This window comes from Nestor notabilis, unplaced genomic scaffold, assembly GCF_000696875.1.
Source record: "Nestor notabilis isolate BGI_N333 unplaced genomic scaffold, ASM69687v1 scaffold6192, whole genome shotgun sequence".
Classification (NCBI taxonomy): Eukaryota; Metazoa; Chordata; class Aves; order Psittaciformes; family Psittacidae; genus Nestor; species Nestor notabilis.
In genome coordinates, this window is record NW_009917808.1 from 18,008 (window position 1) to 34,349 (window position 16,342).

Sequence of the window (16,342 nt, forward strand, 5' to 3'; positions counted from 1 at the left end):
CAGCCCTTTGGCTTGGGTTACTCAGTAGTCATGAACTTTGCACATCTGCAAAAGCTGGTCTGAGCTGGTCTCACTTTGGATCAGGCTTTGCTGTTCTTGATGTCATGGATGAGAGGAGCTGCAGGACTTAGGGTGGATGATGCCTTCCTAGGAGACATGCCAAAGTCTGAATCAGCTGAGGTGGTGGTTAATGCTGATTAATTCCATTACGTTCCAGATAAGCTCCTGATGGGTCTGGCTGCCAAGCTACACAGGCTACAGACTCATTGGATGATGCTGTCAGTCAGCCAGACTTCACATGGGCACAAAATGTACTTTCTACAGAGGAAGCGGAAGAGAAAAAAAATAAAAAGAAGAAGATGAGCACAGGACCACTAATCTTTGCACTGGTCTCCGCCAGTTAAAGTTTTACTTTACTGGAGGTAAGTTCATTGCATTAATGCAGGCATCGATTCCAGGCGCAGCACCTGCATTCCAGCTGAGCTTTTTGAAGTTTTCCTCACTATTTGTCCTTCCAGCTGAGCTCTTTGCCCATCGTGTTTGTTTGCTCGCTGTGTGTGGATACCCAGGCATTTACAAGCACCGTTTCTTTGCACTGTGGTTAAATGCCTCCATGCTGGGGGCTGGCAGGATTAGACAATTAACAGGCTACTCAAGTTTGAATCGGGAAACAAGGAAGGGTCCTGACCTGATATGCCAAAGTGAAACTCCTGGCCAGGACCGATATCCCCCTCTGGGATCCCCATCCTGTCAAGGGTTCCCAGCCGAGGGAGGATGATGCTTTGCCCCCCTACTCTTCCCAACCTACTGGAGGCAGTTTGAGGGGGCAAAGGCCACCTACATACTGAAAGGAGAGAGCTGGGGGGCTTTCCGTGGCTTGTAGCCTCTCATGTCCTCTCTGCTGCTGCTTACAGAGCAGCACCCTCCCTTAATTTGGCTTCCCGAGGAGGGGGCGCAGAGCAGCTGGGGCAGCGGTGGGGTGGCACAGCTGAGTAAAACTCACCTCTCCAGGAGCAGCCTGCTGACTTCAATGGGAAATTTGGATGCCAAGAGCTGGAAAGCCCCATGGCCTCCCTTGGCCAGGTCTGCTGACAGAAGGTGTAAAGTTACCCTGGGGCTCTCCCATCCCTTCCTGGTCCCTCTTACCCCTCCTGCCAGGCTGGATGCTGCGAGCCAGTGCCGCCGTGCCTCTTGTGTACAGCCCCGGCTGATGCCAGCTGGGCTGTGATACACCCCTCCAGAGCCTTGTCCCCAGCCAGTTTAGGCTTGTATTTAGCTTTCAGAGACACGAGCAGATTCAAGCCACTGTGTTTTTCTTGAACAGGGTCTGGGTGCGGCTGTGCTGTAACAGTGGCCAGCTTGAGGCTGGTCCCAAGCTCACGGATGGGAAAGGTCAGCGTATAAATCTGCCTCTTGCTGCAATCGCTTCCCAAAGGGCATCACACCTTAACTGTTAACTTGGAAAACTGAAGCACAACATTCCTACATGCTGGAACACTGGGCCTGACTCCACCAGGGTGAACCATTATCAAATCTTTTGCATGTTTGACAGCTGGTTGTGAGACTGCAGACCATATGGTGCAGATGTCAGTGCGGAGCAGCTCAGGAGCAATAACCACCCATCCCCTGGCTGGCGAGCCTCATCAGGCAGCAGCTGAGTGATTTGACCAAGAGCACACAGATCAAAGGGGAGGCAGCATCTTCGCTGCAGGGCCTGCTCTGCCATCCTCATCCTTGCTGCTGGGATCCAGGTTTGCCAGCCATGGGCTTGTCATATTTTCTCTTGTCCATGTCTAGATGATCTCTGAATATGTCTGAGGGTGACAGGAGCACATGTGCTCCAAGTGGCTATGTGGGACCCTCAGCACCCCATTTACAGCAGCCCGAGGTGGGAGCTGCCCAAGTCCCAGCTGCAGCAGCTATGCAACTGCCCATCAGGCTGATGCCAGCTGAGCTGCTCAGCTTGTCACCCGGCTCCTGCTGATGCTGGGAAAAAAGTGATACACAAACCTGCAGGAAGCCTCGGAATGATGGCGAGAAAAAAGGAAAAAGAAAAAAGAAATAAAGAAAAAGAAAAAGGAAATAAAAAGAAAAAGGAAATAAAGAAAAAGGAAGAAAGAGGGGGGGGGAAAAAAGGAAAAAAAGGAAGAAGGATGTTTAAAGCTGGTAGGAGCATTTGGTCAGTTCAGACGCTGCCTTGCACAAGAGACTGTCCCCTTGTACACACGGGACTTTCCTTGCCAGGGCAAATGGAGCAGCTGGATAAGTTGATCCTGCAGTTACTCCAGGAATGCAGTGTGGCGCCAAGGTGAAACATGCCATTGGCAAACGTGTCTCTATGCATGTGGCTGAGCACAGAGAGACAGGCTGAGAGAGCTGGGCTTGTTCAGCCTCGAGAAGAGAAGACTCTGGGGAGACCTTAGAGCAGTCTTCCAGTGCCTAAAGGGGCCTGAAAGCTGGAGAGGGGCTTTTTACAAGGGATAGGACAAGGGGGGGGGGCATGGCTTTAAGCTGAGAGAGGGAAGATTTAGATTAGATATAAGGAAGAAGTTCTTTACTGTGAGGGTGGTGAGGTGCTGGAATGGATTGCCCAGGGAAGCTGTGGGTGCCCCATCCCTGGCAGTGCTCAAGGCCAGGCTGGACAGAGCTTTGAGCAACCTGGTCTAGTGGAAAGTGTCCCTGCCCGAGACAGGGGGCTTGGAACTGGATGAGCTTTAATGTCCCTTCCAACCAAAACCATTCTGTAATTCTATGATGATGGATTGCCATGCTTATTGCCTACTGTATGTTGTCTGCTATAATTGGTGGTGTTGCTAAATCTAATGTTATATGACAAAAGCAACGTGTTAAAACTTTATGGTTGGGCTTTGCTTCTGAACAACTGAACATGCTGTCACATCAGTGGAAGGAATTTGAAGATTCCAGAAGCACAGTGAGGCTTTCTCAGTGGCCAAGATAATTGCACACCCCTTTTACTGCCCCGGGGTCACTCAGAGGGAGCTTTGATGTTAAAAAGAAAAAAGAAAGCAAACAGAAACCAAAAGGAAAAGCTAGACCAGAGCGGCTTTCCAGGTAAGAGCAAGCTCATGTCGCACATCAGAGGCTGGCATGAAAAGAACACGATAGATGTTCATTTTTCCTCTCTGCATGCGTAACAACTGGGACAGGCAGCAGCGCTGGGGCCACCTGTGGGGTGCGGGCTTCAGGCTGACAAAACACATTCAAGAGGGAGAATTTGGTGCCTTTTCAATACTGTTGTAAACATACTGGTGTGTTGGCCTTGTATCCTTCCAGCAAAAGCTAGTTGCACTCAACCAGGGGTGTTTAATGGGTCTCCAGCTCTGGGTGGTGCAGCATCTCCCAGAAAGGAAAAATTGGGAAGCAAACCCAGCAAACCTCTTCTGCAGTAGGTGGTGACAGCCAGGATGGGAAGTGGCAGCTCTGCACGTGTACACAGGGCAGTAAACAGATGTCACAGGGACACAGCAGTTGCGATGCCTTGCACTGCACCCTTACTGCTGAGAACATCTCTGCTGGGTCTCCTTAGAGGAGCCATGTCCCAGGCAGGTGCCTTATCGTCCTGGGCACTGGTGTGGTACGGTCTGGACGTGCAGCAGACACCTTCAGGAACAGGCAGGTTAGCCCCCACTGCTGCTCACAGCCAGCATACACGGTGCTCATGTTGGCCCAATTACGTAGCAGCAATGTGCAAATTGTTGCATGAGCAGCAACGGACCTGCATGGGCTCACGTTGAGACAAGAACTGCAGCACAACAGCTTCGCCCCTTTCCAGCAACCAGACCAGCCCTGGGGCCAGGGCCAGTGACCTTTCTGACCCAAAATACACAATATGATCATCCCCAAAACCATCTGCAACAAGAGAAATGCCATTTGATAATGATACTGAAATGGGCTAACAATTCCCAGGACTGGCTGCTACAGCCTTACCTCTGAGCACCCTTTACTTTAGGAACGGTACCCAGCGTCTCCCCAGTGACCGCAGTGTGCAGCGACCGAGCACAGCCCTGTGCCAGCTCTCAGGGCTTTTCTTTCATTTACCACGGAGGGTATGACTCGTCCCTGCAGTTCATGCAGTACTTCACAGCAACTCTGGAAATAACTGAACCTGCAACAGGCTGAAGTGACTCCTGCATACACAGATGTTACGTCTCTTTCTCCTCCTGCAGTGCTGCTCCGCTGAACAAGTTTCCTTTCCCAGGTAAAAACTCCTAGCAACAGGGTTTTAAAAGGAGCCTTGTTCTATTTCTTTAAACACTAAGTAGTTTCAGATAGCACTGATCACCCACAAGCGTATTTTACTTACAACAGAAGACAAGCAAATGAAAGGTAGGAATATTCGGAGGGGAAAGCACATCTTTGTAATAATGATGGGTTGATTCTATAGAAGAGTGCAAGTTTCCAGGTGGTTCATTGAGACATCCCTCAGCCACTGCTCGCTGCCAGGCAGCATCGCTGGGGACGTGCCCTGTACACCCGCACTCATCCTGCCCAAAACCACCGCTTTCCCAAGACCCTCCAGGCAAAGGGCATCGCCGTTTTACCTCCATCACCTGCTAAACACCCCAGGTTTTATTTACCAAAACAGAAAAGGCATGGCTGAATGTTGAAGTTTTGTTTTTATTGTGGTTGGCACCAGAAATGTGTTTGCCCTATGGAATGCTCCGATACACACTCTGTGGACAAGCCTACTTTAATACTGTTTTTCTGTTATTTTTGTTTCAAAAGATCGTAAGATTTTAAAAAATACATTCACAAACTACCTTATGTTTAAACACAACGATCCCCTTTTTGTTTTGTCACTGTAGCCAAAACCCCACAAAATAAAAGAACCATCATCCAAAGCTGCATATTTGTCACTTCAAGGGGGACAAAACACCCAAAGCCAGTTACCAGTTTGCAACATAATAAAAAGCTCTGGGCTTTTATATTTTAACCCCAGGAAAAACATAAAGAGCTGTTGGCAACCAGTGTCCATGATGGGACTCGTATGGGGTTTTAATTCCCGTGTCATGGTCTTACGGCCATCCCTGTGCTTTGCTGGGCACTTATCCGGGCACTGGACAGGTTGCACTGGTGCAGTGGGAGGGTGCCTGGTGGGTGAAGAAGGCACCCAAAAGCCCCTCCTGCCCATGCTCCTCTGGACACCACGTCCCACCAGGAGTCCCACCGCAGCGATCCCTGCCAGCACTGAACCGCGATGCCCTGCCCGTGGGATGCTTTGGGCAAGGGTGGCCCATCCCATACCCACCACCCCGCATCACCTCTTACCCTTGATAAAGATTCGAGTGTGACCAAGTCCTGTTGATTTAATCATTTTTTAATAAAGCCATCGTTACTGAGTACACCAAGATTGCCAGTTAAGCTCTCTATATGTCGCTGGAGGTAACAGCGCTGTGATCGACAGCGGAACGGAAAAAAAGTAAAAGAAACCAAACCAAAAAACAAACCCCAACTGAAACGAGGTAGGTTAAAACCAGCAACACAGACCTTGTTATGCGACACCCCAACACCACAGGCGGCCATGCTTGCAGCTACTGAGAAAGAAAACCCCAGATACGCACCGAAAATGGAAATCAACTGAGCAGAGTTTATAAGGACACGATTCAACCTGAACTAAACACACACACACACACGGTTCGGCACAGATGTTGTCTTTCACTGTATGTCGGGTAATTCCTAGGGAGCGGAGGGGGTGGAAAATGAGTAGAGATTCAGACCCTCGTCCGAAGAAACCACACATATATATATTTTTAAGCTCTTTACAAGCCCAATCCAGCAACATGGGGGACAGGCAGCTCATGGCGTGGTCCCCATCCCCACACTGGCTGCCTCTGCACACCAGTGCCTGGCTCTGGGCTCCAGGGGGGACGAGCACCCACAGCTCACACCAGCTTCAGCATCAGGGTCCAGCACCTGTGGCATCCCGGGAGCTGTCTGCGGCTGCAAATCCCACCTCGGGGGCAAGTGCGGGGCTCCTCCGACTGCTCTGCCGTCCTCTCCTCCGATCCCCCCATCCTGGCGCTCGCGGCCAAGCCCCGGGGCAGATGGACACCTCTGGAGCAACAACAAATGGCACCTCTGTCCCTATCAAGACACACCATTATGTGAAGATCCATATAGAAATATGGATTGACAGACTTGACAAAAATGGTAGCTGATTTTTATTAGTCTAAGGCTAGTAGTTTAGCCATTTAAAATCCATTTCCCAAAAGAGGGGAAAAAAACCTATTATTTTTTCTCTTCTTTAAAAATCCATTAAGCCGTTGCTGCCAAAAGCAACATGTAAATGTTGGTGAAGGCAAAAGATTTCTAAAATTACCCAGCTATATGGTTATGGCCTTCATCACAAAGATAAAAGGTACATTTATTGTGCTGTCTCTCACCAGATTTAATTGGTAACTTTACAACATACTATATATTTGATGCTAGCAGGCAGACAGAATTAAAAACAGACTTTTTGACACTGTTTCTTTCCCCGTTCTTACAAATTAGGGGACAAAGAAAAAGTAAAATAAAAAAAATTAGAATAAAATAAGGGAAAACTCATAACCCACTATAACACAGCGTAATCAGGAGACCTCGGGAGGTCCAAGCGCGAAAGTCCATCCCTGCGCGCAGCTCCTGCCCCGGGGCTGCCGGCGCCGGGCGAGCGTGGGGAGCAGTGTTCCTCGGTGCCCTCCACATCTGCCTCTACAGTGTTAGTCCACGTGTTTAATGTCCTTAAATTAGAAATAATGCCATGGCGGTGACTGCCAAGTGCTCCTCTGTTACCAGTTCATCATGGAGTTTCTGTTGAGGGTCATGAAAAACACTTGGCTGCTTCCTCCAGATCGCACCGATGCAAAAAATACCTGTTTGGAAGCAAAAAACCCCTTATTAATGATTTTTATTATATGAAAAAGTCTGTTAATTGTCTTGGTGAGCAATGAAAGCAGGAGCTGCCCCACACCCTGTGGTTTCCTCTGCCTAAACCTCCCTCCCTGCTCCTTTTCTCCAGCTGATAGAAAAAATTTTATGTGGACCCAATGCCCGGTTCTCAGTTCTCCACAGAGCTCAGGGACTGGAGCTAATCCATTCCAGACTCAGATAAAATCAAACCACTTATTAGTAAACACAGTAATAAAACCTTAAAAATACCGAGGTTTATAATATTTTACACAGCACCATTGATTATGTAATATTAAGAAGGCTGCTGTCAGTGGTTTGTATCTTGCTAAACATTAACCATTTGGCCTCGGTGTGAAATGGTTTTCTTCAGAAAAGCTAGTCCTGGTATTTCAGCTGTTCCTGAATGTAAAGCTTGGGAAAACTACTTTCCACAGACTAGACTCTGTATGAAGAATATAGGTTTTGGTGCTTCTGTTAGGATACACCAGCATTTGACCCCAGTGGAAGTCTTAAAAAGTAAGTTATAACATGCAAATATTGCAGGGGACTATCTGAAGCCTCTGTCCTTTTTAAAACCAAAAATTACTCAATCTTCACGACTTTCATAGTATCACAGAATGGTTTGGGTTCGAAGGGGCCTTAAAGATCACCTAATTCCAATCCCCTGCCATGGGCAGGGACACCTTCCACTAGACCAGGTTGCTCCAAGCCCCTGTGTCCAACCTGGCCTTGAACACTGCCTGGGATGGGGCACCCACAGCTTCCCTGGGCAATCTCTGCCAGGGCCCCAGCACCCCCACAGGGAAGAACTTCTTCCTCATATCTGATCTAAATCTACCCTCTGTCAGATTAAAGCCATTCCCCCTTGTGCTGTCACTACATGCCCTTGTAAAAAGCCTCTCTCCGTATTTCTTGTAGGCCCCCTGGTTTTAGTATTTCAAACCCACCAGTGATCAGTTGGTTCCAATACTTTAGAAAGACTGAGGTGAGTTTTCTCCCCAGTTTTCTTAGAAAAAGGAAAAAAAATCAACAGGAGCAAAACAGAAAAATAACTCTTAAAAAAATCCCAACAGTATAAAGCCTGCGGAGTCAAGTACTCCAAAATCAGGAAAAAGCAAATTAGGGATATGTGGGCAACTAAAATTCATCTTCTTGGGACAGCTTCCTGTGGTATACTCAATTGCAAAGTTAGGATATATTTTTCCTGCAGAGTTCCAGCCTAACTACATGAATGGGTAGGGCAATGCTCAATTAATGAACAATGAGTTCAAGAACTCAAGGTGGCCTCAAACCTTCTTTATTGCACAATATTAAACCCTGCTCTGGGGATGGAGCAATCGGCTTCCGCACATGTTTTGTGATCGTGCTCATTACGAAGGAAGTCCCTGCTACATGGTCCTGTTTTATCTTGGTGAAACCTCGTGAGATGATGAAATACCAATAGTAGAAACAGACCTTGGCATTCAACCATTTCTTCCATGTAAACATTCTTTTTCCTCTGGCAATTTCTCCTGCCCTCATTCCCTGCACCCCTTGCGCTTCAGCAACATCCACGACAGGGGACATCTACATGACAGCTGCATTCCCCATGCAACCCTGGTGACCCTCCAGAGCAGTATTTACCAGTGCTGTGCACAGAAAATGTGGGGCTCTGTGGAGAAAAGAATGTCTAAGATGCATCAAAATGCATCTCAAAAATGCATCAAAATGTTTCTGCACCAGAGCTCAAATCAGGGTCACTCACACATCCTTACCGCTACCATTTCTTAACTTTTGCAGAGTTTACTTGGCAGCCTCAATAACGTTCAGATGCAAGACTTGGGAGAGTCAAGCCAAGTCAATGCAGATCTCAGCAAGAGGTGGAAGAGATCTTCCCACCACAGGTTGAGGTCTGCATCCACTGGACAGAATTAATTGGGAGTGGGTTTATGGGCACTGCTTATTAAACAGGACCTTCAGATTAATTATTAACCTCAAGATAAACCAGACTTAAAGTCTAAAAGTAGCTTGTAGCTTAAAGCATTGATACAAGCTTTGAAGTGGACTTACCTTATCATTTCTTTCACATAGAAACTTTAACCTTTGAGCTCGCTTGTGCATAAATACTCCATCCAAATGTCCTGTCTCCACTGACCGGATTTCAATAGCTTTTTCTCCCCAGCCCATTATTTGATTGGAATGAATGTAGGCTGTCAAAAGGAAGCGTTTGGTAGGTGTCACAATGTGTGCTGAGCTAAATATTATGCAACAGGCAGAAAACCTCTCATCAGCTGTTACTCAAAGCCTACAAAGATGAATGGCAGAGCTCTGACTGCCAGAGACACAGGCAGCCAGGAGTGTGCCTGCAGGGACAACAGCCTTTAATTTTCATGCAGAAAAGTGCTGAATAATTAAAACAGAAGAAGTATCACTTCTGATTTCTGCGGGTGAGGAGCTGGGCAGCGGCGTGCCTCCATGGGTCGTGGAGCTGAGCAACCCAAGTGTTCCCAGCTCCGTACGCAGCCCCTCTTCCACTCAACACAGTATCCCACCAGCACAACAGCTTATATTATCTTACACTTTCGATAAATCAGAGCTTAAATATTCAGGAAGTCCCTTGCTTTTATTATGGAGGACCACATTGTAGAAATTTAGCAGCTGTATCTCTTATCTAGCTGAGAGAAATCTCCTTTGACAGACAAAACCCCAAATGACTCCATCTCAACATTCTCAACTCCTCATTTTACTTGTCACTTGTATCTTCTGCAAGTGAAGAGGAAGGGTTGACCTACCCACAGAAGTAGGCATTTCTCCCCACTGAAGCACCACATCTTTAGTTATTCGTCCATAGGTGTTCACATATACACCTTCATCCTCATAGCACACAAGCATCTCCATCCCGTCTGTTTTAGGCAGGATGACAATGGCGTGAGGAGTAATATTGCCCTGAATCTGCAGTTAAAATAAACCCTAAAAGTCAGAATTACATTGAACGGAGGAAGGGGGAAGGGATCAGAGCCTTACAAAAACAAAACCCCAAACCGACCCAAGAACAACCCCCTCCCCTCATTCACCAAACAGACATTGGCTTTCAGAGATAAGCTTGAAGGGGAACAAACTGTCATGTTTACCCTGCCATCAAAGCTGCCTTATACATCAAGGATAAACAGGTTCAGCAAGTACAGAGAGATGGCAACACACACCCCCCAAGACTGATGGCTGACGCTCAGCTGTAACACAGGTAAGTGACTGCTGACTTGATGAATCCATCTTCTGTTCAAATTAAGGCAAATAAATCCAGAATTTTACAGGTAGCTTAGGGAGCAATTATTACCATTTTTTAGCAATCAGTCTCTAGCTCCAAGGGCAAATACAGTAACTTTCCACCCATGTCTGACCCTCCCATAGCTAAGACAACACAAAACCATCTCAAACTGCCACAATATTTCTGCTTTCGCTTCTTGCCAGCTCTCACAGAGGATGCTCTGCTGCTTGGATTGGGTTTAGCAGTTCCTGGATTTGGCTAGTGATGCAGTTTCTCCTAGACCAGTTTCTCATGCTGCTTGGGCCAACAGCATGGACAGAGCTTAAAAAAGCCAACAAGAAAATCCTCCCTGACTATTTTTTGTAGCACTGGTTCTCTCTTGAATTAGCTGATGGACCTCAGAGAGGTCCTGTGGTGAATCCCTGCTGTCAGGGGGGCTGGGAATTTTGAGCAGCAGGCTTACTGAGATTGGGCTACCCTAATCCTGCAACCTTCACTCGGGCAAACTGTGCTGCCTCAGCAGCAACAAGTGTTGGTAGCACATCTGGACACCATGCAATAGGACAGTGCACTGGGCATCCAGTTCTCGGTGGGTCTGTGATGTCCAACAATCAAGAACCTGGTTTCATGGTATCCTGCCCTACAAAGAGCTACATTCCTACAGACAGATTGTCCTTTTTGTGGGACATAGTAACCTTAAACCTGACTGCCTGGGCACAAGGACAGAAGTAGCCTGTGTGAATAATGAACATGAAGTATGTGATACCTTTAAGTCTTCTTTAAATGAAGATGGCACCGGATGATGTCAAACCCATGGCAAGATATCCCCTGACTGGTCACCATTTCTGAGCCACCAAGAGCCTGTCCAAACCTTGCTGGTGATCTGTGTTAGTCACACAGCAGCACTCCCCCATGTACTCACGTGAGATGGTATATAGATATCATAAGAGTTCCCAGAATCTACATCAATCACATGGAAACCAGTGTGGGATCCAAAGATAACCTTGAGTCTCTGACCCTCTTCTACAGTGAGATCCACGAGCAACGGCTTGTGCTGGAGATCTGCAAAAGACTTTTATAATCCCTTCAGTGAGTATCACAGAAAACCAACAAATCCCCATAGCAGCAGCCTGATACGGTTCTGAAATCGTATTTGCTTGACAGTGTTTCCTACTAAATACAGTCATTTATATTCCTCTCTGTTCCTATGTCAGATGCCTCAGAGGGTATTACCCACTTGCTCCAGCCATCCCAACAGTAAAGTGCTTGCCTTTGCCAAGCACGGCTCTTCTCCCCCCAGGAGCCTGAGGTCAGCCCAAGGATTTGGTCTCTGAAGGAAGGCAACATCTCAGTTCTGTATGAGCATGCATACAGCCAGCACACGGGAACCCTGGTGCTGCCCAAGGTAGCAAGAGCAAAGTCTGCAGAGAGCTGTGACCATCCACCTTCCTTCTCCGCAGAGATCACCACTCCAGTTTGGGAAGCTGAAATAAGTCAGATTAGCAAAGACCTACTTTTATTTGTTCAATCTAACTTGCTTCCTGGCATAGACTGATCCAGGACAAAATATCTCTCTGTAGCTTAGGTCCTCAGCAGAAGGATGAAACATCCCCAAGGGGAGAGCAAAAGGCTCCTGGTACCCCGTGCAAGGACCACTCTGACTCCTGACAGGGAAAATCAGGGGGTGGTATTTTCCACTCTCCCAACATATCCCTGCTTACAGGGCAAGGCAAAGATGCTCAGCCCCCTCAGATGGGAGAAGCAGCACCAGGAGCACTAACCGGCATCCTCACCAGAGCCCGCAGAGGCTGGATCCCAGGCCATTCTAATGCCACTGAGCTCTCCATGTCACTGAGCCCATTTATTCTGGCTTTTGTTCAGAAAAAGCAAATGTGACCTGATATTGAGTAAGCCCATTTGTGCTGGAAGGATGCAAAATGAGATTACTCAGCATGAATGTCTCCAGAAGGCATTGCCCCTTGTGACTTGTCTCTGCACAGAGTGTAGGATGAAAAGTGCTTTAAAGGACTAAGTACAAAATACCATTGGCAGGTTATAGAGGAGAAAGATCTCACTGAAGGAAACTGAGGTAAATGAAAAGGGAGAGAAAAGGAGAGAGAAAGAGTGGGTTGTTCTCCTTGACTTCCTGTCTTGAAACAGAATCCACACTGCAGAAAGGGAGAGGACTTTGCAAAGGAAGAATGTAAAGTACTGCCAACCTGTTTTCTACTATATGTGAAAAACCAGTTGGAGGTTAAAAAAACCCCAACAAACAACACAATCCCTCTTCCCAAAAAAACCCCAATGCAGTTTTGCTTGTGGGTATTTGGGCAGATTTCTGCAAATTTCCCAAGTAAGGCCTGACAGCATAAAAGCTAACATTAACACTTCATTGTTAGCCATAAGCAGAAGGTATCCAATAAGCCAGAACGTATTCTGTCTCCCATGCCTGCCAGGCATCCCAAGGAGCTCAGCTACATAAGCAAGATGCTTTTTCTGCTCTGCACAGTACAGAAATGTTGTGTATTTACAATTACAGAGTGTATTTTGGTTAAAAGATAAACATACCTTAAATGCCATGAACTTGTGATATGGTTTGGGAGCCCAAGCATAGATCTCTACAGCATTCTTTAAGGCAATCACCAAGAATTTGATTCTTTCATATTTCACTAAAATGAAAATAAAACCGATTTAAACTTTCTAACAAGATTGAACAACTGATCTCCAGGAACAGCTTCTCGGGCAGTGTCCACCTAATACATACAGATGAATTCCAAGTTTATTTGTGGCTATGGTCTATCCATACTTTTAAGAGAAGTTATCAGGTCAGCTCTAAGACTAGATGCATCTCTTCATTTTTTCCAGAGAGGCCACTCACCGACTTTGTAGTGGATGCATCCCTCCAGGTCCCCAACCGTGATCCAGCCCTGCTTCTTCTCCACTTCAGGGTCATTGTGTAAAATCCTGTTTCTCAGCCACGAGAGATAGTACACACGCAGCTTGTTCTTCTTTCCTGTTAGCAAAGGAAACTTCCTTGTCAGAGCAGAGCACGCATGCACAAGAAATCTTGAGATTTCAGTGCTTATTTTCACTGACAAGATGATAAAGTTCGTTTCATGATGAAGCTGAAAACAGTAATTTAGCTGTATTTTTTTTTTTCTTGGGAAAAGACCATATGGGAAGCAGAGCCCAGACAGCAGGTGGAAAGTGAAAGAGCTGGACTTTTGCTTCCTGCAACCTGGAAATGTTCCTTTTCTTGTAAATCAGTGTTCATAGAGAGATGGTTGGGCACAGTGGGGACATGACCCCAGCTCTCTTATGGCTCAGGCCTTACCCAACTACTCAACTACCTAGTTTCTTTTCTCTCTTCTCCTTCGTGCAACATTAATTCCACCTTGAAGCTGAAATGCAAGCTCTGTGGTCTGCAACAGGCACCACTATTTGCCAACAAGCCTAGTGCTGTACTCTGCAATGTTGAGGGGCTGCCAAACTTCTGCACGTCTGCCAGCCTGCTCTTGAATGGCTGCGATCAGGCTACAAACCTCTCTGTTGCTGCAAAGCCCCTGCTACAGGGACAGGACACAGCTCACACTGAGCCTGGTGGGAAAGGGTCCAAACCGGGACCTCCGTCTGCTCATGGGTTTCCACAAATCCCCAGGGCTCATTCTTGGTGCTGTCCTGGGGGACAGTCCTCCCTCCCCGTTCATCTTCCAGCTGTACCAAACCTGTATTCCTACATGTGTCCCCCAAACCACAGTGAAGCTGCAGACCAAGGTAAGTGATGAAGCAGTGGTTTTGAAGAGCTCTGTCTGAATGAAGGCAGCAGAAATTTGCAGGTGAATGCAGAGTGAGCCCAGGGAGGTGTTGAACAATGCAAAAGTAAACAGAAGGATGGTATCAGACAGTTTTCCTAACAAGCATTTCTCCAACTGTCCTCTGTGAGCTTTGCAGGGCAAGTATAGAAGAAGGCTCTGCCCCAGCTCCACGTGCTTCATGGGGCTGCTCTGCAGGGGGACGCTGGGTGCTCTCCTGGGAGACTGGACTAAAGAGTTTTTGCTTTTTTGCCAGGAATCACTCACGTGCCTGATTTGAGAGCTCCAAAGCTCCCAGCTGAACGTGGGACAGTGACAAACCTGTGGTACTCATAACTCTAGGGGCACCCTGAGACATGGTATGAGCTGGATCCCAAAGCCATGGTTCATGGCTCCCTTGGCTAGAGCCAAACAGACCCCAGAGTAGAGCTTGCTGCCCCCTCAAGCTGTGATACGTTGCTGGGGTATCTGCCTGTATCCTGCACCTTCCCATCCCTGCTAAAGAAGGATGGTGTATTGTGGATGAAGCAGAGCCAGCAGGCGATGGGATCTAATACCTTTGATTCCTGAATAAACCACCTCAAGCTGCCTTGGGAGGTTCCCCCTGGTATGGGTGGGCAGGTTTTGTCTGAGCTCATGGCATGCAGCCAAAAAGGTGTATGATGGGGTGAGAGCATGAGAGGCGTACCTGATATTGTCACGAGGACATTAAGGCCCTCGAGTACATCCATTTGTTGAAATCGCCGTCTGTTGATGAGGTTGTAGACCTTCCCTTGCCCACTTCGATCCAGCAGCATCAGGCCGTTTTCTGTGCCCACCAGCAGATTCACACCTGAAGAGGATTTGGCAATGGGCAACAGGAGCCATGGCTGCTCCCAAGAACAACACCCTGAGCTCATCTCTGCTACCACTGCGAGAGTGACTGATCCCAGCTAAGACTGTGGTCTTCCCATGAACATGAACGGTCACTCTTACAGTACAGGGACTCAGGGATATCAGCCTTGCACGGGATGGAGAAAGGGACAACCAGAGGCAGGGGCTTGGTTCTGCGATGACACGTTTGTGTTTCACCACCAGCCATTTGCTCCAGGGAGCTTTGCCGAGGGCACGGCGTGCTCAGGGCTTACCCCATAAAGCAGCACAGAGTATTTCCGAGTTGAAGCGCTTCTTGTACTTCCGGATCTCCGGGGTGTCGCTGTGGGGACGGATGTTGGTGGGGTTGACGTTCACCACTGAGATCTTTCGCGCTTCGTTCAGCTTGGCCTGCTCCTGTCTGAGCAGCTCGCTGGTGAACAGGGCTTGCAAGGAAACACAAGAAGACAGGGAGGTGTGATGGATTAATTCTTCTGTAACCTCTTTTTTGGGACAGGAAGACAATATTTTGAGTTATCTCCTGATGGGGGAGCCATCACTATATTGTGAGCTACTAGATTGGAGAAGGATCATGAGGATTTTCTCACGGATTAGAACCAACACCAAACCCGTCAACAGGTGATGTCCCCAGCCTCCAGCCCTGCCTGCCGAGTTGACCAGCTCTATTTGTTGCCTGCCTGCTCACATCCAGCCATTTCCAGTGACTTCAGAGCAAATGCTAGCCTTTTTGAGAGATTACCACCTCCCAGTTCTGCCAGAAACATCTCTCCTGACTGCCCAGGCAGATGGGTGGGCAGGTGGGTGGATTTCTGGTGCTGTTTTCTCCCAGACCCATCTGGTGGCATTTCGCGGGTGGGGAGAAGAAGTTGTATGGCAGCTGGAGACCACAAGGATGCAGACATGAGCCATGTTTGGACAAGAGTAAGTGAAATATGAAAGAGGTTAAGTGGGGTTATTCACCCTCCACTGGTTTCCATGAGGCCCTCCCCTCTCAAACTGGCCACATTGCCTCCTACCAGTAGCAGATGACTCTTCGTCCTCATCTTCATCTTCATCAGTAGGGGAGGTCTGATATACTCTGGTGTCCACAAAGGGGGTAAAAGAGGCTTTGGTGCTACTTCCCATACCATACTGGAAAAAAAACAGCAAAGAAACTGCTCAGAGCACAGAAATAACAATAATTTTGTGCATGTGTGTGTATGTAAGGCTTTCTAATCAGCAGACACAGTGTCTACTCCTGCAGTGCCCTTCTCAAGCCCTCTGTGAACATCTGTTCCTCCTCCCCCATCACTAATCAGGAAAAACTAACTAAATTGGATTTGCGAGTGTCCATGAGCAACAGAAAACAAGAGGAGCGGGGCCCAGCTCTACTCTGTTCTCATAGGCAGAAGCACAGCACAGCCATGAGACTGGTTAGCGGAGAAGAAGGGCCAGAGTCAAAAGTCAGTGCAGGTAAACCCCAGCTTGTCTGCATGTTAGACACCTGCCTTCAAAAGCCCACTCT

The 16,342-nt window shown here is 47.7% G+C and overlaps 1 protein-coding gene across 1 annotated transcript in view; it reads right to left on the bottom strand.

Moving 5' to 3' along the window:
- Positions 1–5,322: 5,322 nt before the first annotated feature.
- TNIK (TRAF2 and NCK interacting kinase) overlaps positions 5,323–16,342 on the bottom strand; it is a 138,280-nt gene continuing 127,260 nt past the window's right edge. Inside the window, exons 25-33 of the mRNA XM_010009414.1 lie at positions 15,855–15,969; positions 15,093–15,263; positions 14,654–14,797; positions 13,032–13,166; positions 12,722–12,822; positions 11,076–11,225; positions 9,681–9,840; positions 8,959–9,098; positions 5,323–6,872 (exon numbers count right to left, since the gene is read on the bottom strand). Of these exons, the coding sequence (XP_010007716.1) occupies positions 6,789–6,872; positions 8,959–9,098; positions 9,681–9,840; positions 11,076–11,225; positions 12,722–12,822; positions 13,032–13,166; positions 14,654–14,797; positions 15,093–15,263; positions 15,855–15,969 (1,200 nt within the window). The 3' untranslated portion in view covers positions 5,323–6,788. The remainder of the gene's footprint in view (positions 6,873–8,958; positions 9,099–9,680; positions 9,841–11,075; positions 11,226–12,721; positions 12,823–13,031; positions 13,167–14,653; positions 14,798–15,092; positions 15,264–15,854; positions 15,970–16,342) is intronic.